Raw genomic sequence first — 23,067 nt, 5'->3', positions numbered from 1 at the left:
CAAAAAGTACAATCTGGCGGGGAAAGGGTTCTGGCGACCATCTGAAGTGTCACACAGAGTTAATAAGAACGCTCCTTCTGCACGGTCGTCGTACACGTTTTTAAATCAAAGACTACAATTTGTTAACACTGCCTCAAATTTGGTTGTTCTGTTACTTCCACACACGTTCCTCTTTATCATCAAACAGCAGTTCTGCTCTAAGTCGATATACATAGTGTGCTTCTAAGCCTCGTCGTTATTTCTTTGGGAACCTCCAGTGCTGGTGCCTCCTATCAGTTGGAAACAACTTTAATGGATGTGTACTCGTGTTTAACCCTTTCAAGGGAAAAACACATTAGTTGTCAATTAAGGGCTCAGATGCCTTTGACCAAGGCACCTCTTAATTGGCTTGTGTTTTATCTGAAGCAGATTTCTCCATTCTGCTCGGCACACACAGCAGGGCAAGAGCACCATAGCAATTGTATCACCCTTGTGGTGCGATATATATTGGCCATGCATGAAGTGATTTGTAGCAATGTGATTACCCATATGCTTAGGGCTTGGGTTAATTCAGTAATAACTGGTCTTCATTTATGCACCTCAAAAATGTTGTGGGCCTTTAATCTGCGACCCACATGTACCCATTGTAAGTGCAGTGATTTAGCCATCGGTATTTCTTACCTGTGGCACACAAACACGTGAACCTTGGTGTATATTATCTGTTTTTTTGCCCTATTAATGGGGCTTTTTTATAAATTGTAGTGGTGGTGGTACATTGTGCAGGAGCAGCAAGGATAGCCCACAGCCTTGGACTGGGGTATGGGACTGTTCTGTTATGATTTATCCTGCACACCGCTGCCATTTGCATGGTCACCAGTTCATCACGTGGCCCTGTAAGAAAAGTGGGTGGGGTTGGTGAGTGAGGAAAGATGGATAGGATAGAAGTTGTACTCGTCTGTTGGTGCTTGCAGAACCAGGAGGAACTGGCGTCTGTGCATGTCAGCTTTCTGGGTGTGTTTGTTGTGTGCACTGGGTCTAGTTGTGTCCGGAGGGCTAGCTTCCAGTGTCTGGGTTGTTTGCAACTGTTTGGTCTTCTGGCATGGTTAGCGGTGTGGGTGTGTGTTTTTGTGTGTAGTTTAGCTGGCCCTTTGGGCGTGTGTAGTCCATGGGATGTATGCGGGTGTGGAGACGAGGAGGGGGTGGTTAGTAGGTTTCTTTTTGACTCTGTGTGGTTGTTTTATTGTTGATTCTTTCATCCGTATTGTCCCATGTTTGCTTTGGATCCAGAGTATGGGTTGTGGGTTGCACCCTTTTATACCTGTTCTGGCGAGTTGAACAACCAGGTTGTCAGTCATTTTCTGAAAGCTAAGTGATCTTCCGTCATTCTTATTTCCTTCAGTATCCAGTTCCATAGTTTGGCTATCAAATAGGACAATGCGGTTCCTCTGAATTTCCTTTTCACATACTGTTTCGTTTTTTATTTGGACGTCGTTGCTCAATCTTAGGTTTCTTCCTGGTTGGTAGCGGTTGACTTTTGCTTGGAGGAATTTGGTTACTTGTCCATGTAATGATGTGTGGGCGATGCAGAGAGCGTTAAAGTTGTGTTTTTTGCTGATAGCCAGTGTGGACTTCCCAGCGCTGGTCTGGTGCAATGTGGTCATTTCTATCTAGTCTCAGGAGTAGACTTGCTGCAGTATTTTGGATGCATTGAAGTTTTTTTGGGAGGCGTTTTGGGATTCCAAGGTATAGGCTGTTTGAGTAGTCTAGTCTCGATTGTACCAAGGAGATAATTGCAAGGGTTCTGTGTTGGAAGTTGAGGTAGGGAAGTATCCCCCTTATTAGTCACAGAAAGTAGAAGCATTTGTTTACTATTGTATTGACTTGTGGTTCTACTGAGATTCCGTTGTCCATGAGGATTCCCAATTTTTTCTTTATCACTGATGATGTCTCTGGTTGAATTCCTATGCACGGTGGCCAGTTCAGGTATATCTGTTGCATTGTCCTCTGTAGGGGAGATTATTTCTGTTTTGGTTGGATTTAGTTTGAGATTGTCATTTGTCATCCAGGTGTATATGTCTGTGAGGCATTTGTTGAGAGTGTTGTTTGGGTCTTGGGCGAGTTGGGTATTGTCTGCAGAGTTGTAGACTGTCAGTTCATGGGTTTTGAATGAGTTTTATTAGAAGGGACATGTAGATGTTGAAGAAGAGTGGGGAAAGGCTTGATCCTTGTGGTGATGTTTTTAGTGTTAGATGTAAATGGCGGTAAATGTGTTCTTTCTGTTCGGTTGGTGAGGAAGGATTTCAGCCATTGTAGGCAGAGTACTTAATGCCGCATTCCTCCTGTTTCTGTATTAGTGTTGTGTGTCTGACTGTGCCGAAGGGGGCTGATATGTCTAGTAGTATGAGGGCCGATTGGGTGTGGTTGTCAGCGTTTATATTTGGGTCGTCCCATATGGATAGAAGTGCGGATTCCGTTCGTCTCATAGGTCTGGAGCCGACTTGGAAGTGGTTGAGTATACGTTGCTTTCCATATGGTTGAGTAGTCGTTTGTAGATGTGGTTTTCAAGGATTTTTGCCGGGTATGGTAGATTCGATATAGGATTGTAGTTGGTAGGGTCTTCCACATTTCCCCGATTTATTTTTTACAACGTGTTTGATGTAAACCGATTTGAAATGTATAGGTACTATTCCTTTGTTTAGGGATAGGTTAATTAGTAGTCAGAAGTATGATTTTGAAGATGCTCGGTGGGCATGGGTCACTGGAGGATCCAGCGAGGTTGGTGTCTTTTATCAGTTTGTTGAAATTTCTTCGCTTATCGGTTCAAAATGATTTAGTGATGTGGTGGTTGGTGGCCTGGTGGTTTGGGGGGATGTTTTCGGTAGGGTGGCTTGCATCGATGGTCTGTTGTATTGCTTCTATTTTTGTTCTTAGGTGGGTAGTGATGTTGTCACATAGGGATTATGAAGGTATGACTCATTCAGCGCTGGGCCGTCAGCGGCTTTGGGGGATGGAGCATCTTGCCACTTCTTATTTGGTATTTATAACGTGCTTAATACCCAGAGGTTTCTAAGCGCGGACCCAGGGATCGAACCTGTGTTGCTCCATGTCGTCTTACTTCCAAGGCGCCCGCATTGCCCCTGAGCTATCCTCCCGGCCCAACTTGCCAGAAGCACATTCTGCTTGTGCTGGTAAGGTGTAAGGATATCAAGGGGAGGAGCTGGCCGAGTGGAAGTGTGCTGGCCCACAGCTGTGTTCCTCTGCATAGTGAGCCACTGTGAATGCCTAAAGCCAATGGGGCACACTGCAAGTTCCCGCTGTAGGTGGGTGTCCCGGCACTGCTGGCCGGCACCAACAATATGTGGCGATATTTGTCTCTGCGGCACCAGGCGGCCGCTGGAGAGTAGCATATGAAAAGGAGAGACTCATGAAAGGCCCGCTGGGTGATAGAGTGCCGCAGGGAATCAATATGCGGCTGCTGCAGCAAGCTACCTCCCTCCTCCAAGGGCCAGCTGAAGTGCGCTAGTGTGCAGGCCCTTCTGCAGGGACAATAGGCTGTAGCCGTGAAGGGTACCAGCAGAAGTACATGCAATGGAAGGCTGGAAGCCAACCCAAATGTGGTTGGAACACAATTGGTGAACACAATGGAGCAATGTGCCGTCCGGTACAGCTGTTTAAGCACTTAACAGTCTGCAATCTAAGTTGGGAGCTGATGGGTTCTACAGATGGGGTCTAAAGCAGCTCCCCCTAGACATCCTGTAAACATCTGGGATCCCTGGTGGAAGAGAGCCAAGCTTACTGTCACTGCTGAAACCAAAAAGACACTTAGTTGGCAGATTGAGCACTGGCTGTATATGTCTCCCGTAAAACCCCAGGCCGGGGCAGATCAATTACTAAAAGAGGACATCCCTCGAACAGTTAAAAGGGAGGGAGCCACTGAAATTAAGATGTTGCGTCGCTCAAGAGACCTTCAGTAAGTTTCAACCAGAGTGGGAGACACTGAAGAGGCTATACACTCCTTACAGGAGGATATTATTCACCTCCAGGGTGAGCTGGAGGGGGCAAAGCATGGAATGAACGACCTTGTGTAAACCATTGGGGACCTTGAAATCAGGCACCGACGACAGTGATGGGAGAACCTGAAATCAGGGGCCTAGAGGAACACGCGAGGGTTATGACCTGAGGGCAGGGGTCCTCGGATTCTTTGAATAGTCTTTTCCAGACATTACTGTTCATAGGGTGGGCCCTTTGCACAAGAGCACCAGAAACCCAACCGATATACATAATGAAATTCCACATCTTCACAGTCAAGGAGAAGATCCTCTGAGCCTCTAAATCAATGAGTGAAATAAGATATGGAAACCAAAAGCTCCACATATACAAGGACCTTGAGGCGACAACCGTCCGGAAAAGACAAACAGTCCACTCAGTTAGAGAGATGCTTAAAAAGGATCAGATACAACCCCAGAGGAGGCTGCTAAGATCCTTAGCATCACATTGGGTCAGTCCCAGGAGGAGTACAATGAAAGAAGCTGGAGGAGAGGCAATCAAGGTCTTTTGGGCTGAATACCCCTGGAAGTCTTATTGTGACAGCCTTCGTTGGGGTTTAAGGAGGCTACAGACAGACTAATCGAGCAGAGAAATAAAGTGGGGTCGGATGGGAGGCTTGACGCTATACTATGCTTCTGTCAGCCGAACGTTGGTTTTGATAAATATGTGTTTAAGTTGCTTGTTGGGTGTTGTGAGAAACCAAAGGGCGTCTCACTGACTAGTCCCGTGGGATCGGTTATCCAGGTGGCCGGGGCACAGCTATCGCTATTGGATCCAGACCCCGGGGGTGGACCAGTGCAGGAGGATCACCTGGATGGGCGGTCCCTGGGGAGTGGGGCATCCGGCGGAGAGATGCAGTATCCCCTACACCCATTTCCCTGTAGAACACCCTCATTCTATATACTATCTAGGAACCTTATTCACCCCCCCCCCCTTTCCTACAAACACTCTGCTGCACAGACAAAGCACTTCAGAGAAAGACAGACTTGCACACAGCCAGTCCATTTGACATGTCCCAACATCAGGCTCAGGCAGAGTCAGGCACTTAATCCAGATGGCTCGCACCTGAATCCTGTTCCCTTTCCCCATTGGGATAAAAGGTGGAGGATGAGAGCACCTAGGAGGCATGGCAAGAAAGGCGAGCAAGGCGACCAGAACCAGCCAAGCAGAAGGAACAGATCCTGTGAAATTGGGGCAGCCCTGGAAGCAGAGCAGAAGGGACCAAGCGGCGAGAGAAGGGCCGTGGTCCGGCCAGCTGCAGAGTGAAGGTCGCACAGACTTTTCAAAGGAAATCTCCCCACTTATGCACAAGGTGAAGACGGGTCCTCCTTCAGGTGAACAACGGAGTTGGGAGGAGGCGAGCTGTGCTGTGTCGATAGCCTTGGCTTCAAGGAAACACTGGACGAATGGCATCGAGCGCTACCGGTGAGTGAACTGTGAGACCGGTTGGCGTTATCGAGTGAAAGATACCAAAGAGTTTGATGTTGCTTGCAGGGTTCTGCGAGTGAAAGTACAGTGTAACCAGAACTAGGAATGCAGAAGCTGTGCATGTCATGGAAAACCGCGAGGGAAGCCTGCAACATTGCTAATGTGTTAAAGACTGACATATGCTGATTATAATAGAGTGGTTTGGTAATGGAGTATTACCTTCTCGAAAGGCTCCGCGCCCCGAGTGAAACTGTTAGATTGAAAGTAAGATAATTGGAAAGTCTGCAAATACCAGAAGGCCTTAGGAGAGGCCAACCAAAGTGAAAGAAAGTCAAAGTGGTCATACGAAGGTGCAAGCAAAATCCTCGTACAATCGAAAGTCTTTGACAAGTGGCAAACAAAGTGAACAATTGTAAAGTAACGCATTGTGATGAAGTTGCAAAGGCAAGTGTGAACTCGATGCAGGGATGCCAAGAGAAAGCTAAGAGGAGTGAATCCCGCATTGTGATTTGAAGGCTATAATGAACCCGACGGAAGAATGCCAAGTGAAAGCAAGGGAAAGTGAATCGCACATTTTGTTAAAGTGACTGAACAGTGTTGTGAAGACTAAGGTGAACCCAACAAAGGGGTATCACGAGGGGGGAAGAGGGGAATCCTGCATGCGGAGAGCTTGGGAAAGTCTTGTGATGCCAAGCAAAAGACATTGATTCGAGGGATCCTTCCTTTTCTGATGAAACTGCTTCCTGATGCCTATAGGCTCAAGGGGTGCTCACAGTCATGCCACTGTTCCGCCTTGTCCCATGATGTAACGTGGGGAAGGGAGTACACTAGTTCAGCAGTCCTGAAGTATCAAAACACCCTTTGGACATTTCAGTTTGCAAGACACTATTTTGTTATACATATCATTGTCCCACACCCTTTTGTAATATAGAGTAAGGATTTGGTAATATGTCCTTTAGTATAGGCCATTTTGTTTTGCCACGACACCTCTAGGACAGCGTTTTCTTTATTTTGATGGTTGTAGCTTGCTTCTATCTTAAATTTAGGCTCAGATTAGGTGTTTCTCTCACCCTTATACTGTTTAATTACCACCCTTGGATTATACTCCTTGTGTCTGTCGTGCTTCTGATAACCATGCCTTCTTTACAGTGTAAGCAGAATGGCTGGAGATCTGTGGTACCAATGGGCGCATGCTCGGTGGTGCAGGTGAGATTTTGGGGATGCGCGAGTGGTGTGGTGGGTTGGGGGGGGTAGTACGGAGCATGGGAGGATAGCCTAGTGGCAACGTGCTCGCCTTGGAAGCAAGATGACACGCAGCAACACAGGTGCAATCCCCGGGTCCGCGCTTAGAAACCTCTGGGTATTAAGCGCATTATAAATAACCTATCATAAATCATAAGCCTGAAGCACGTTCTCCTGCTGGTGATATGGTGCTGAAATGCATGACCTGTAATAGGATTGGCTTGAATTCCCCTAAGAAACATACCATTGTGCTCCAGAAATTGAAGCGGCAGCAAGTAGAGAATAGACTCTTTTTGGGTGGACAGCGCCTTGATCCTAAGCATGGGGAAAAAGGAAATTGGTATTAGAGAATTGTCAGATCACGCTCCGGTACTTATGACCCTCTAACCCAGTCCTGCAACCGAGGTCTAGACAATGGAAGCTCAATCCGACCCTATTGAAGGATCCATTGTACGCAGCAAAGCAAAAAACGATTTCTTCCTGAAACAATCCTAGAAAACAGGTGCTCGAGACGATTAGGTGGGATACATTTAAGTAATTTATACGGTCAATATTTATTTCCAAAGCTGCTGCACTCAACAAGCTCAGAAGAGAACAGTATTACATCTAAACTGTGTTGCATGTGTCACCGACAGTTTCCGTCCCTACAGTAGGAGTTAAGGATTATGTAGGAAGGTTAGTAGGATTGAGCGCGAGAAAGGCAAGAGAGCGGTGATGTGCTGTTGCCAGCTTCATTTTGGTTTGCACCGTTTGCTGAGCGTAGGTGTGCTTTTCTGTTGAGAGCCGTTGCGTGCGTTTGTGTGAGGCTATGTGTAGTATATTTTGTTGTTGCAGTGTGGTGTAGTGTGTGCGGTTTGTTGTGCATTAGAGGTATGGTTGTGTTTAGTTAGAGTTTGAGATGTGTATGCAGAGGGAGGGCTTAGTATAAATAAAAACCCAGATATGGTGAGTGTTTGGGTTAGAGAATTTCCTATTCACCTTGGAAAGTGATTATCTAGGGGTTAAATTAACACCATCCTATGGGTAGCTATATAGTGCTAATTTTTATTTTTATTTTATTATTGTGTTCCACAGTACAATTGTACTTTTAACACATTACATAAGAATATACATAAAACCCAAAATACGTAATCATACAATTCATTACCAAATTCCCATTTCATACAATTCACCAAAACACAAACAGAGATAATGTCCTGCAGGAAGCTAACATTTTTAAAAGTATTGCAGCGTTCTATACAGTGCTAATACCCCTCCATTTGGAAAAGAAAAGGGTTGAGGACCTACAAAGGTGGGATCTACAAGAACTGTGCTGGTTTGCTAGAATAGCAGTGGTAAAAATAACTTTATTACTAAGTATCCTATATGTGTTTCGTGCACTCCCTATAAATATTCCTGCAATGATGACTAAAAGGTTGCAAAGTGAAATATCTTCCTTTATTTGGAATAGGAAATGACCCAGAATTGTGAAAAAGGTCCTTGCTCACTCCCTGTTGGGAAGATTGGGTATCCCAGATGTGGGGTGCTATGTGTTTGCTGCGCAAATTATGCCCATGTTAGAATGGACATTGAAACCCAGTGTAATGGATAGAGAGATATAGAACAAGACGCTACATTCATCCCGCTTGGTCAGCTCTCTTTTTTGGAGGCGCATTGAGACATGCTGGTGGTCAACTATTAGGCTCTACTAATTGTTCACTACTATATCTCTGGAGGATAGCTCAGGGGCAACGTGCTCGCCTTGGAGGCAAGACGACACAGAGCACCACAGGTTAGATCCCCGGGTCGTGCTTAGAAACCTGTGGGTGTTAAGCACGTTATAAACAACATAACATATATCATATTTTGGTATAGAGCATTGAGAATGGGGGTAGGGAGGATTGGCTCTGGGACTGGGTCCTCTGTCGTCCATTAGTCATAACCCAGAGTACACACCAGGGATGAGGAAGGATTATCTGGAAAGATGGGAATGGAAGTGCGATATAACAATAGCAGACCTAAATAAGGAGGGGAATAAGCATGCTTCAGATGCAGCCAAATATGACACTTGATCACACAGAGTGGTGAGGATGGCTGGCACCAGAGTACCTACGGGAGTTGACATCACAATGAAGGAGGGCATTTCTAAGTAATATAAACTGTTGGATAGGGCTTCTCTTGAAGACAGGTTGCCCTGTTTGGAGCGTTGGGAAAGATAGTTAGATATCAAAATTTCTGAAGAAGCATGGGGATATATTTTGGAGAGGGCACATGAATGCACCATCATTAAACAGACCGAATACAAAATACGTCATCAATGGTACCTTAACCCATTATGAATTAACAGAATAACTGCATCCTCCTCAACACTTTGTTGGAGAGAGTACTCAGAAGTTTGTAACTTGGGTCATAAGTGGTGGTCATGTCCGAAGCCTCAAATTTATTGGAATGAGATGCTGGGACATATTAAAAATATCACGGACATTCAATTGCCATTATACCGCAAGGTCTTGGTTCTGGGGACTGTGTCAGAAGGGACCTATGCGTTGAGAGGAGCTAAGGCAGATCTGATTAGGCACCGAACATTGGAAAACTAAAGGAGGCCCGGTCCTCACGTAATGATGGGTTAAAATAGGGGGAGAAAATATCTGCATTGGCCAATGGAAGCTATCAAGCATTTCTCAGAGTATGGCTCCCTTTTCATGAATGTGTGCGTGAGAGGGAACAACACTTTTATAAGGATATGTTGTTGAAAAACATTTCAATATTATCTCCTATGTATACCTTCCCAGCAAATGGAAGATGGAATTCAATGGGGGCGGGGAATAAGCAAATAGGTTTGATTAGGAGGGGAGAAAAGCAGAAGCCTCCGGAGTTCCTACATGTCACCAAGTTATGTTAAAGTCGGAGTTGATTTTGTTGGTTAAAACTGTCTGGGATGTAGGAGGGGTGAAAAGCTATACAATGTTAGCTTGTCAAACACATTACACTGCATTAAGAAGCTTGTTAGTCATAAAACCATCCATTGGAGATGAAATAAGACTGTCCTGGGACCCTGAAGGTATGTTACGAATGAATAACTGATATTAATATGTTAATTTGAACAATTAGAGGATTGGGGAACCGATCTAAATTACATAACATTATTTCATAGGGTTTATTTATTTTGTCATATGAGAGCGCCAGGGCACCACTCCAGTGGCGATAGTGCGCAGTACAAATATCCTTTAACATCAACATTAACACTAACATATGTGAATAGGCAGAGTCCTACTCCTCCAGGAAACACACGCCACTGGTAGAATAAATGACAACTTTGCAAAAAAAATGGGGAAGCAACAGATATTTTACAAACTACTTAACCCATTCCAGGGGAGTAATTACTTTAATACATACATCGTTGAAATGTACACACCTGGATCAACAGAGACACGGAAGGGTATGTAGTGGTACATTGCAAGATAATGGCTACTGAAATATTACTAGTAAATACATATGGACCCAATGTAGATGACCCAGTGTTTTAAAACACAATCTTTGGCCTAACTGAAACATATCCACCGACCCCGACCATAGGGGTGCCCGGGGAGGGAGACATGAACAATATACTGGACTTACAGGTGGACTGTACCGGTAATGCACTGAGGCCTCTATTCAGGGTGTCACATAACATCACTAAAAACATGGGGCAACTGGAATTATGTGACACGTGGAGAAAACTGCATCAAACAGTGCAAGAATATACATACTACTGTCCATAACATGGCTGCCAGAATAGACAATGTTATTAACACGGCACCTCATAAGACCAGTACGTACCATTGAGATCCACCCCTGCACCTACTCTGTCCATTCGCCCATACAACTTGAGCCGACACTGGGGGAGCGGACTAAAGGACGAACGGCGTGGAGGTTTAAGTCGGCAGCACTACTGGACATAGAACCTAAAGCATGCATTGTAGTCCACATACGACATACTTCAACAATGGTACGATGTCGGTGAGGACGGTGTGGCAGGCCTTCAAAGCCTATATTAGGGCATTTCCATGTCAGTGGAAATGGGGGTTCTTAAGACTATCCGGAAAGACATAGCGGCCTGTGAAACTAGGCTTAAAGGGCAAGAAACTCACTATGTATCGGTGCCAAGGCAGAGCCTACTGGTGGATATGAAAACAAAATTTGATCGATTTAGGGTACACGCAGATAGGGAAATAAAATACTTTACAAAACCCATGGAGGCTAGGAAATATGCGGAGGGCGACTGGTCGGGGAGGAGACTGTTGTGTCTGCTGAAGCTTGAAAGGGGTCCGGAATACATTCCGTTTGTACGAGATGAGAAGGGGGCAATACGCCACACAGACACTGAGATAAATGCCAGTTTTAGGGAGTTTATGGCAATCTCTACCGAGCACAGGTTCCAAAAGGACAAGAAGACATAATACCTTATTGTACGAGATGCCAATATTGAACATTTCGGAAGCAGCACAAGACCAAGTTAACACCCCATTTACAGTTAAGGAATTCTAAACGGAACAGCCTAACTACCCAAGAACAAATCCCCTGGCCCGGATAGCTTTAGCGCAGCGTTCTATAAGGAATTTGGTGCCACTCTTGTTCGTAATTTTTGAAAGTGTGGGAGGAGTGCCCCCGGAAGGCGCAACTCTCCGATACATTGTGTGAAGCAACTTTAATTGTACTCTTCAAGCCAGGGAAGCCCAGCGAGGACTGTGGATCGTATAGAACGCTTTTGCTCATTCATTTAGACACCAAAATGTATTCTAAAATTCATGACCAATTTGGCTTTATTACGGGCAGACCTACGATACTGAATATCTGCCGATTATTCAAAATTATGTCCCATACCTCCCCGGAGGTCTCTGCAGTGGTAGTCACATTAGACACTCAAAAAGCCTACGACATGGTTTCTTAGGAATTTCTGTTCTCAACATTGTCGCAGTGCGAATTTGGGAGCCAAATCATAGAATATATAAGTGTGTTATAGGCAAACCATGTGGCCAGGGTGTCAGTCAATGGAACTGTTTCCAAACCCTTTGCATTGGAAAGGGGAACACGTCTAGGCGGCCCCCTCTTCCCAACACTGTTTGCAATAGCAATTGAACCAATGGCTAATATAATTAGAGCACAACATACGCGCCACGGGAATTGCATAGTCAGTTCTCCAGAACGTATGTCACTGTAGGCGGATGACATACTCCAATACATAAGAACCCCACAGGACAACTTAGATCCCATCATGGAAGATATCACAAACCTTAAGGGAATTCTCTGGGTTTATGGTCAACTATTCTAAATCAGAGATATTCCCCTGACCAGTAACTCCACAAGACCACAATGCGCATACCAATTGAAAAGGGCATCAGATCACATCAAATCCTTAGGGGTTAGAATCTCCAGGAACAGTGAACTATTATATACTTGCAATTATAAAGAGATTGAAGCTAAACTAAGCAAATGGAAGCATATACCATTGTCGCAAGCAGCTAGACTGGCCACGGTCAAGATGACGATTTTGCCCAAATTGCTACATTTATTCACACATCTACCCATATGGCCTGCAAGGACATTCTTCAACAAAGCTCACAGAATGCTGTCCCAGTTCTTTTGGCATTCAGGGGTGATAAGGAAAAAATGGGAGGATATTGTGCAGCCCTACCATGGGTGGTGGGTTATGGGATGGGGCAGAAATTTCAACTGTACTGGTTACCAGCCCAGGCTCAATTTGCCTCTTATTGGTTTGAGACAAGCGACAAACTGCCTCCTGTCAAGCTGGAATGGGCTGCGAAGGGTAAGGTGGAATTGAAAATGCTTTTGGTGGATGGGACCTATAGAGATTAGTGCCACTTCGACCCTGTACAGACCACTTATGTCATGGCATAACATATTACTGAAGATGAATGCACTGACCCCCTACTACAAATGGCTACCACTCTGGGAGTTTCTGGGCATTTCACACCCACCTGAAATGATAGGTTGGGATACTGTACACTTGGGCACCTGTATCCGGAGATGCAGTTTTGGAAAATGCAGAGCTGGAAGAGGGAACACAAAGGCACACCTACAGATATGCTGCAATACTATAGGGTATGGTTGGCATGCTCAAAGACATGGCAATGCTATCCACTAGAACCGACTGAGAATGAATGTGTGGCATACATATCTAATTCATATGGGGACCTTTGAATAGTGGTAACCCTATACAAGATGATTATGGAACGTACATATCAGTTTAAGCTAGGGGTACATGGGATACTGATATGGAGATTACAGATGAGGAAATGCGCAAGATGTGTACCCTTATGTGCCAGGTATCGCTGAACACTAGATTGAAGCTTATACAGTTTGAAATATTCAATAGATTGCATTAGACACCAGCAAAGCTCAATAAAATATACCCAGACAACAGTGGCTTCTGCCCCACTGCAGGGTGGATGACACAGGCTATATGCATGCGCTATGGGACTGTCCCAGACTCACAGGATTTTGGTTACAGGTATGTGATAAACTGCTTGATATAGTCACCAAGCCAATAGCAGTGACACTCAAGGGGTGCCTATTTGGTTTGTGGGGGGGAATATATCAGAACAGCGAAAAAGACCATGGGGATAATTACGACCCAGGCGTTAAGGGGTTCACAGCGCCGTAAAAGGTTGCAGCGCCGTTAACCCCTTACTACGAGGTCCCTTTGCGGCTCCCCACCTTAACGGCTGGTCTGGACCTTGCGGTACCATAATTACCGCCTTCCCCTTTCCCATTGAGCCCTATGGGGGCTCAATGGGAAATAGCGCCATTGGTTAACGCCGGGGTTGTAATGAGGGCCCATGTTTAAATTTAGGGTGTTTTGTGGCAAAGAGATGTATATTGGGAAAACTGAGGGGCCAAATAGCACCATCACGGGAAGGGTGTCTGAGGGAAGTAGCATGGGCCAACGACTGTGAAGAACTGTTTGTTGCACTGCTGCTCGAAACGTCTAGGCCAAAAGATATATCGGATGACTTCGGAAATTACTTGTTACTAAGGAACGTGAATTGAATACTATAATTTGGGGAAAAGAAATGTATATAGGTCAAGATTGGGGAGAACAGAGGGGACAAATTGCATGCTAAATATTGCGGTTGTATGTAACGTCATTTTGGGTCATTGAAACAATTAGGAATTGATGTGTATGTCAAGCGAATAAAGTGTTAAACAAATTACTTTTGTCAGGAATAGTCTGAGCACTGTAAAGAAGGCATGATATCAACAGTAAAAGACAGACACAAGTGACCATAGTTCAAGGGTGTTTATTAAACTTCAACAAGGGTATGATAAACGCCTATCTAATCCTAAATCTAGAGATGGGAGCAAACTACGACCATCAAATAATAACAGACCTAGTGGTGTCTTGTCAAAATAAAAGGGCCTATTGTCACGATCTCTGCTTCCAAAAGGTCAGGGTTTTCCCAACTCCCTTGGAAGCAGATCCATAACCCAGGTTCCGAGTGCCAACCAGTCCCAATTGGGACCTTTTGGACCCAGTCCTGGCGCCAGTGGCACCAGGCTCATAAATATGCCCAGACCCAGCGCTGGAAGCGCCGGGCTCATAATGCTTGGGTGGACTTACCTGCAGCAGACCATGCTGCTTACTTGCCTGCCAGTTGAGCCTCTGATCCTCTTCTGTTTGGAACTACTTTTCCTGCTGGGTGGGGCAGGAGCCACTCCCTAGATTCAGAACACTGGAACTCTTCTGGAAAGCAGGAACTCTTTTCTTACCTAGGCGTGGCTGTGGAAGGAGACACCTAAGCACTACAGAAGGCTATTTAAACCACACCCGATGGATGAATCTTGCTTTGCGTTATTCTGCATCCTCTGCAGCAGAACGCTCATCGTGTCTTCTGCATCCGATCCTGGGCCTAAGGAAAAAGGCTTACCATCCTGAATCCAGTCTTCAGCAACACCTATAAAGACAAGAAAGAACAGGTTAGCATTACGGTCTTCAGTGACAGCTCTTCACTTACCAGGTCCATCGGCTGTCACCAACGCCTCGCGCTGCATTCCGGCATCTGAAAGACAAAAGCTTACCAACTCTTCGCACGCTCCGGAGGCCTTCGGCGCTGCATCCCGCATCTGAAAGACAAAACAAGGTGCGTTTAAAGACATTGGGGAACTTTAATACTCACGTGCCATTACTCCTTTCCACATCTAACCCAGTGGGTATTCCGGCACCCTGCAGCCGCTCCGAACTTGTACCTGCAAAATAAAAAGACAGTTAGAGCGCATCGTGAAGCAGGCAACAAGCGCTTACTTACGTGCTTCCAGGGGCTTCTATTCATCACACGGGCTCCATCTTCAACTCACTTCAGCCCGTCATCCGCCATCGCCGGAACCCTGCAAAACAAGAAACATCATTACTAAAGACTTTAAAGACATTAGAATTACTCGAAACTTACCGTTCGTGCAGTAAACGACGGACAGCAGTCCTCTGAAGTCAAGAGGCCTGCTCCCCTTATCCAGTGAAGAAACTGGTTTCAGCACCCTGCCCCGAGGCAGATGGAGAGCACGGCGTTCACTTACCTAAGGTGAGAGCGTTAACCTTTGGGGTTCTACAGGAGAAGAGAAAGGGAAGAAGAGAGAGACATTCAATAACCCAGTTCCTTAATCCCATATTTTCTATCTGCAGACATCTTACCCTTCAAGTCAGACATACAGTGCACAGAGGTCCAGCCCAAAGAGCCAGCCGTGTGTTACACATCACCTTTGAAGATACGGTATACGCCCAGTCAAGACCGGCGCCTCTACGGGAATCAGGTGAGCGTTACACCTATACTCAAAAAAACTATTGCCAATCCTAACCTCTAAATACAAATAGTGTGAGGGTAGGGTTTATGAAAAAGAAAGAAGTGTTCACAAAAATGATATGTCAGGATGTTCAGGCCGTTAGCCTCCCTTCCCCACGTTTTCAGCACGGGACAAGGCAGTTCACTCGAGCGTAGGACAATCTCTGGCTTCTTTCGCACGAGGATACCGTTCAATTACTAGCATCTGGGCGTTCTGTGCCCAAGTCTCTTTGCCCATCAAAGTCTCTTCATGCAGAGGGGCTGATATGACAAAACAAACGAAAAGTTCCTTACCACTTACAAGTACTCAATTCAGGGGATTCACTATTCACCTCAGATCCTTTTCTTACAACGATCGTCACTTTGGATCCCCCTCTTCCGGGCTCAGATCCTCTTTCACAATGTTCATAGAATATTCTTTCTCGGGTGACTCACAGTTCACCCCCGATCCCCCTCAGCTGGGTTCAGATCCCCTTCTTAACACAATTAGTCTCCCTCAGCCGGGTTCGGACCAATTTCAGTTAGAATCAACTATCAAAGACTTTCGAATGTGCACAGGGTTTGGCTTGACCTGTTCGAGGACCACTTCGATTTTCCCAATTCCTTTTTACATTTGCCACCTTTCAGTTGGATACCTAACAAAGACCATCGAATGAGCACCCACGTGGCGCCGGACCACTCTGTTTACAGCATCTGTCTTGGATTCAAACGTTTAGTCACTCATCTGCGGGTTAATTATATTTGCATTGCTTGTCACATACGCTTCACACACCGTTCTCTTCAGTTCTCTATACAATGTTGCTGCTTGCAACCTTGGCTTTAACACAGACCGGTCTGGTATCAGTCTCCCCAACTCAATGGCTGTGCTGACTTTACTGGCGCTACTTTGTCGTAGGAGCCAAGGAGGGTACCACGGTGGCGAACGAGCCTCCCCGCCTTGGCTATCGACGCGGGACAGCCATGGGTACCTCAGAGAAAAAAATGCAGGTTTCATGCGCTTTGATTAAGGGTCTTATGTTTTTAATTATTGAAGGTTCATGAAACTAACGGTCTTTCTCTGAAAAGGTCAAGGGCACTTCCCTCCTTGCAACCCTCTTCGGTATTGCCTTTTTTATTTTTTTATTTGTTTTACAATTTTTATTAACTTTTACAACAACCAATCAACAACAAACAAAACCAACAGTGCATGTCATATAAATTCAAGCTTCATATACAATATCGTGAAATGTCCATTGTCACCCCATTACCCTCCCCCCTAACTCGAGCCTACTCCACTCCTCTATCTGCCATTGTTTCCTCAGGTGGTTCCCCCCCCTCTGTAGTCCCAGAGGAATCATGTTCACTTAGGCAGGCTTGGGTGGACCCGGACAGTGTGACCACTAAATGTCTCCAGGCCATCAGAGTTTCCGCTTCCTCCTCCCCCCCTCTATTAGCCGCTTCATCCCATACCGTTGTTTCCGCCTCTGCCCATTTCTGGAGGTTGTGCCACCAAACCTCTACCTTCAGTCTACTGGTTTGCCTTCCACCCCATGGCAATTCTATGCTTGGCTAATATATAGCCCAAGTCCTTGAGTTTGCTCACACGTTTCAGTTTGCGCGGCCTGGAGAACCCCCCTACCATGCATGCCCACACAGATTCCACATCTAGTCTGATCCCTTTCTCGGCAAAGCGGATGGCTACTTCTTCCCAGAATTTCCCAATTTCCGGGCATGCCCAGAACATATGTATCATATCTGCGTTCACTTCCCCACATTTGGGACATGTTTATATTCCTGCGTTCTTGAATCGAGCAATCGTCTGGGGGGTCATGTACGCTCTGTGAGTAATATATAGCTAGATCTGTTGCAGCCTCGCATTCCTGGACACTTTTTTGTGGTATCTCTGGACCCTCACCCACAACCCCTGCTTCCTCTTCCCAGTCCCGTTTTAGCTGGGTCACCTCCTGTCTTGCCGTCTTTCTTCTTGTATTAAACTGCCATTTTGGAACTGCTGCATCCTCGTGTGCTTTGCCTTGCTCACAGTGTGCTTTGGTGCTCTGCCTTGTATCCGTGTGTGGCAGTGTGATGGAAGCCAGGTGTGTCTAATGTTCAATAATTGCCTGACCATTGTATTGGGACACGGCAGGTATACGGCTCAGGTTTTCAGGTGTTAGCCCATTTTCTCTCACTGTGAGCTGTCCGTGAGAAAGTGTTAGTGACGGAAAAGGGAGCATGGGGGACAGGATGGTGAGGGGGGGGTTGAGTTCCTAAGTACCCTGGTAGGATGGGGAAAAGGTGTTACAGGGAAGGGGATACTGCATCTCGCCGTACGGTGTCTGACTTCCACTCCCCGAAGACCCCTCATCCACGGCCGTGTTCTGGCCACCTGGATGACAGATCCCCAGGGACTAGCGGGTGAGTCACCTTCAGGTTTCTCACAGCACCGATGAAGATGGATATGTACAATTGTATGAAGATATATGTTTAAAAGACACAAATAAAGCTTTGAAAAAAAAAACAATAGTCACTGCTTTAAATATTTTTCAGAAGTGATATATAGAAGTTAATGATGAATGTGTAAACTTTGTATTAAAAAAGTATTTATATACTTGTTAAAAGCTCTGGATGTTTTTGCTGAACAGAAAATATACTATAAATTAGGAAAAAAACACAGAAAAAGAATCTGGCCCTAGCAGTTTACTCTACTACAAAATGAATGAATCTGAAAAACATTTGCATTAAATCACATAAAATTCATGTTAAGCATACAGAATGAAATGTTATGGAATGGTCACTGAAATACCAAGACAAAGCAAGAAATGTGGCTTTTAGGGACAGTATTAAAACACCATAAAAATATAAATGTATTACGAGTATGAGTGCGATGTTACCTTAGCTATCTCCCAGTAGTTTATGGAAAACTTGGAAGGTTTGCAGTTCCCCCAGTTTACTTCTCCATTCCTATTCTTGTGATGATTTAAAATCTGCCTTTTCCACTCTGCACACGCTGAACAACGAGGTTGAAACTAAAAAGGGATGTTAGAGAAATGATTACACCAAATTAAACAACCTGATTTTAACCAAATATTTACAGAACACATGAATGTAAAATAACATTTGAAAAGGTGTACATCTAGGAAAGATCATTTTACATGCCATGGACACCAGGGTCCATAATATCAAACATTAGGATTTGGTCAGTATGCATTTAGGAAGTCTTGGGAGGGGCGGCACCATTTCACCACCAAAGACCTTTCCATTTCAATTCAGCATTAGATCTAGGTTTTGTTGCTAAGCTAGAATCCCTTAGAGTTGTAAATGAGTGACTATGCTTTGGCCCACTCAGCATACAGAACATCATCTTTAGAACATTTCCTCTTGTGAGAAAGATAGGGGTCAACCCGTGTATGGAATATCTTGCTGGAGAAAAATAATGGCAGAGTGATTGGCCTTTTATAAGTAGTCTCTTCAGAGTATAATCCACAAGGCTTTGCAAAAGCAAAGACTATGCAACAAGTAGCCGGGTAGCCTGAAAACGACACTGTTAAATGCATTGCCGGCAGGAATCAAGTACTTGAGAAAAAAGACTTGTTAGTCAATTAATACAAAGTGCGAGGAGTCAGAAATGAGAGGCGGCCACAAAGTTGTAATGTTTTCGTTTTCAGACATTTTTATTAAAATAAAAGGGTGGGATAAAGGACTCTGCCCCTAACTTAAAGAGAGTTTCCCTACCTAAAAAACTAAAACTAAAGATCAGTCAGTGTCTAGCCATCAAAACATAACTGTCCTTGTGTCCAAAACATACTAATCTGACGCTCGCACTAGGAATAAACAATGAAGGGTGCAATGAAATGTCTCTAACTTATGTTTGGCAAAAAGTGTTCACAATTAAAGCAAGTAGATAAATCCAACAGAAACAGTATTTTCCAAGGAGAAGCCCTTGGTTCCAGAATTGGGAGGTTATAGGGGGGGAGTTCCCTTCCCCTGGATATTTAGGTACATTGGCAAACGTGTCTATTTCAAACAACAGTTTCTTAAGGATGGCAAGTGTCTCTTTCCTAAATTACTTTGCACAGAGTTCACAAAAAAAGATCTTATTCAGAGGAGATGTTCCAAATAAGGTTCCCCTTAACCTCTTTGGTATCTTGGTGGATTACCTGATGTGCTTATCCATCAGGAATCCTCTTGTGAGCTCTTCAGGTCTCTGGGCACAACCCTCAACATAAAAATGGTCCTTGTTCAACTTCACAACTTCGAATGCCTGGTATATCTATCACCAAAATCTTTTCCATACGTTCTCCTAGAGTCTTTGGTATATTTTTCTACTGTGTTTTGCAGTGTACATTAGTTTATTTCTGTGGCTTCAGTTGACCTCCTGGTATAGTACCCTGCCAGAAATCCTTTAGTAGATTCTTTAGATCCCCTGGTACACTCTCCTGCCAGGTATCTTACCACAATTTTAAAGTTCTAATTTCACTTCAAAGTACCTGGTGTTTGCCAGGTCTTCCTTTCAACAACTCCTTATAGTTCTGTATACTTTGAGTGGATTGCCTGGTATACTCCCCTGCCAGGAATCTCTTTGTAGGGTCTTGCAGATCCCCTGGTATACTCCTCTGCCAGGTGTCTTCCTCCCAAACGTTCACTGCCTCATGTGCTTCCTTCACCAGGACGTCTTCTCGGTTTCACGGTCCTTTAGTATAGCACAGTTGTATTACCTCACCGTGCTCCTACTTCATTGGCTTGAGGTACTACAAGCTCCAACTTTCCCCACATTGACATCTCATACACAGGGTTCAAGTTCTGTCTTTGTACTTTACTTTGTTGTTATTAAAATAATTCTATTTGCTCACATGCCTGTCGGTACACCCTGTGGCATTCAATGGCTCTGGGCAGACTCACCTGTGTCTTGCAGCATCCCCGACCCGTGGCACATTGCTGCGATGAAGCTTCCTCTCTGGGGCATCCTCCCATGCACTGCCGACCTTCCTCGAGCACTCCCAGTTGCTACGTGCTCACCCGCCGGCAAGACTGCTGCTTCTTGGTCTGACTTTGTCTCCAGTAGCTCTACTGCTGCTGCTGGTGGTGCTCCGATGGTCCTCCCACAGTGCCTGCTGTGTCTCTCCTGGCCTCATGCCACGTCGATAGGTAACGTGTGTAGTGGTGAGCGGCTGTCTGGCAGTGCCTGCCTTCTCCAGCATAGTCATTTCCCGTACTGCGTCCTTCTCCAGCTCTGCCTTCTTCTCCGGCTCCGCTTTCTTCTTGAGGGCAGACTCCATTTTTAAATGGCCCACTCACTCGTGCTTCACAAAATCTAGTCTACATGTTCAACTACGTGTTTCTTTCAATCTGCATTAACTCCTTCTTCCTCTTCCTCGTCTCAGTACTTGAGGCTCTATGGGAGTTGGAGTCCATAGAATTTCTATAGTGATATTGTTTAGAGCTTTTACTTAAAAGAACATTAGGCACAGGAGATGTTAGGTGTGCGTTATGTGTGTATGAGGCATGAATGGCATTTTGCATAGAGGGATTTGCAGGAAGGGGTTTCTGCATTTTGCAACAGGAGGAATTTGTATCATGACAAGCCATCAAGAACTCAGGAATTATGAGGTCCTCTTTTCTAGAAGGGGAAGAATACTGCATCTGTTGATGGGGTCACCACCTCCCCCAGACCGCCGTCTCCTCTCATTCAATCATTCCCCATAGTACCACCTCCAGGGTCAGGATCAGGTAGTGGCTGTCGTCCCATGGCCACATGGAAGGAGATCTTTGCCGGGGAATCAGCGATTCATCACAAAAGGCTGAGGTTTATTAGAATGTTTGTGTATATCTGCTTAGGTTTTTTGCACCACACATTCACTACATGGAGGCAATAGAATATAAAACAGAAAAAAGAATCTGATTGACATATCATAATGAAAATGTTTTTGAGTGGGGGGTCAAAAAAGGTACCCTAACCTGTAAAGCGGCAAGTATCTGGTCAACAACTTTTTTTTTCATTCTATCGTTTAAATGCAACCAATAAAATCAAAACATCAATAAACCTCCTACTTATGTGCCATAACCAAATCAAAGTTTTGCTTCGGCTGAAGTCCAGAGTGTCCAAGACATCCACAGCATGCAGTGAACCAGCACCTATGGTTTTGATCAGTTATGGTTCTTTACATAGAAGAGTATGTTTCAGGAGAATGGGCTTGGGTAGTACATATTCCCGGTTAGAATAATAGTCTATAAATGGAGCCCAGGTTCTGTGGAACAAAGGTAGAGAGTCTGCAATGGAAACATGAACAGCTTTAATCACAAACACCTCCCAAACTTTACTCCACCAAATTGATACCCAAGATCGATTAGGGTTTTTCCATCTTTGTGCTAGGGAGAATCTCTCTGCGGTAAACATGTGTGCTGTCACGGCGGCTAAAATGCCAGGTGTTTGTCAATTGCCATTGTTTCCGATATTGCCAAGAATCCATTTTTTAGGATCTAGAGCAGGGTTGTCCAACATTAGGCCTCAAGGGCCAGAATCCTGATGGGTTTCCTGGACACCCCACTTTGATATTCATGAGAAAGAAATTGCATACATGCAGAAGCATTGTATGCAAATGTATCTCATATTCTGAGAATCTGACAGGTTTATGGCCCTCAAGGCCTGGAGTTTTACACCCTTTATCTAGCGGAAGATCCAGGCCACAAATCTCTTATTGTGGCCGAGATATCTTTCCAATTAAGTTGTTCCTGAGAGCATGACAACAACATAACCCCAGTGTTCCCTGCTCCCCAGACCCTGTCCAGCATAGGAGAGAAAAATCTGGTTGAAAGAAGCTTATTCTAAGGGAGTATTGATACCGTCTGAATGTAATCTTATAAGCACTGTCCTTGCTTGTGCATCTAGAGAACTTTTGCGCTCTTGCCCATACTCTGGACTATGTCTCCAATTCCGATTATAATGATAATGAGGTGTTATTTATATAGCGCCTTAATCCAAAGCGATTTACAGAGCACATATTTACATACAATATCACCCAACCGAAATTGGTACTCATTTATCGACCTTGGTCTGCTTCCCATGTATGGCATTCTCTGTTCTGTGCGGTCCCCCTCTAGGAGACGACAGAGTCCCTCTCAGCTCTTTCACTACATTGCCTTTTTAGTGGCATTAACTGCCTTAACACAATCGCCTGGACCTTCGGGTAAAATGCCCAGTGTCTAAGCTGCGTGTCGTGAGACCTCACACACTCCCCCCAGGTGAAATATTGCCTTTTCTTCCTTGAAGGAGAATGGAGCCCTCTGGTCGAAAAGGTTTGACAGCTTCAAGAGTCCACCTTTAGCCCAATTTCTGAAGCAACCCCCCCATTTCCATCCCAGAGAAAAATACTGGAAAAGGTAGTTACGGTACAGTTTCAAGAAGATGTAGATCAATACTCGTCCCGGGCAGGATTTGAAACCGACACAGCCCTGATTGTGGTATGAGATAAGCTATTAAAAGGCAGCAGATATTGGCAAGATGTCTCGATTAACAATGTTAGATCTATCAGAAGCATTTGATACTGTGGACCATGCTACCCTAATTAACAAGAATGAGGAT

General features: G+C 44.9%; 1 protein-coding gene across 1 annotated transcript in view; it reads right to left on the bottom strand.

Annotated features, from left to right (window-relative positions):
• The window catches only part of C7PHXorf38 (chromosome 7p CXorf38 homolog), an 807,084-nt gene that overhangs the window by 605,626 nt on the left and 178,391 nt on the right, over window positions 1-23,067 (bottom strand). Inside the window, exon 2 of the mRNA XM_069636539.1 lies at window positions 18,380-18,514. Within this exon, the coding sequence (XP_069492640.1) occupies window positions 18,380-18,514 (135 nt within the window). The remainder of the gene's footprint in view (window positions 1-18,379; window positions 18,515-23,067) is intronic.

Source organism: Ambystoma mexicanum, chromosome 7p, assembly GCF_040938575.1.
Source record: "Ambystoma mexicanum isolate Mex_15411 chromosome 7p, UKY_AmexF1_1, whole genome shotgun sequence".
NCBI classification, from domain to species: Eukaryota; Metazoa; Chordata; class Amphibia; order Caudata; family Ambystomatidae; genus Ambystoma; species Ambystoma mexicanum.
Note: the sequence above shows the minus strand (reverse complement) of the source record. Positions and strands in the feature narration are given on the sequence as shown.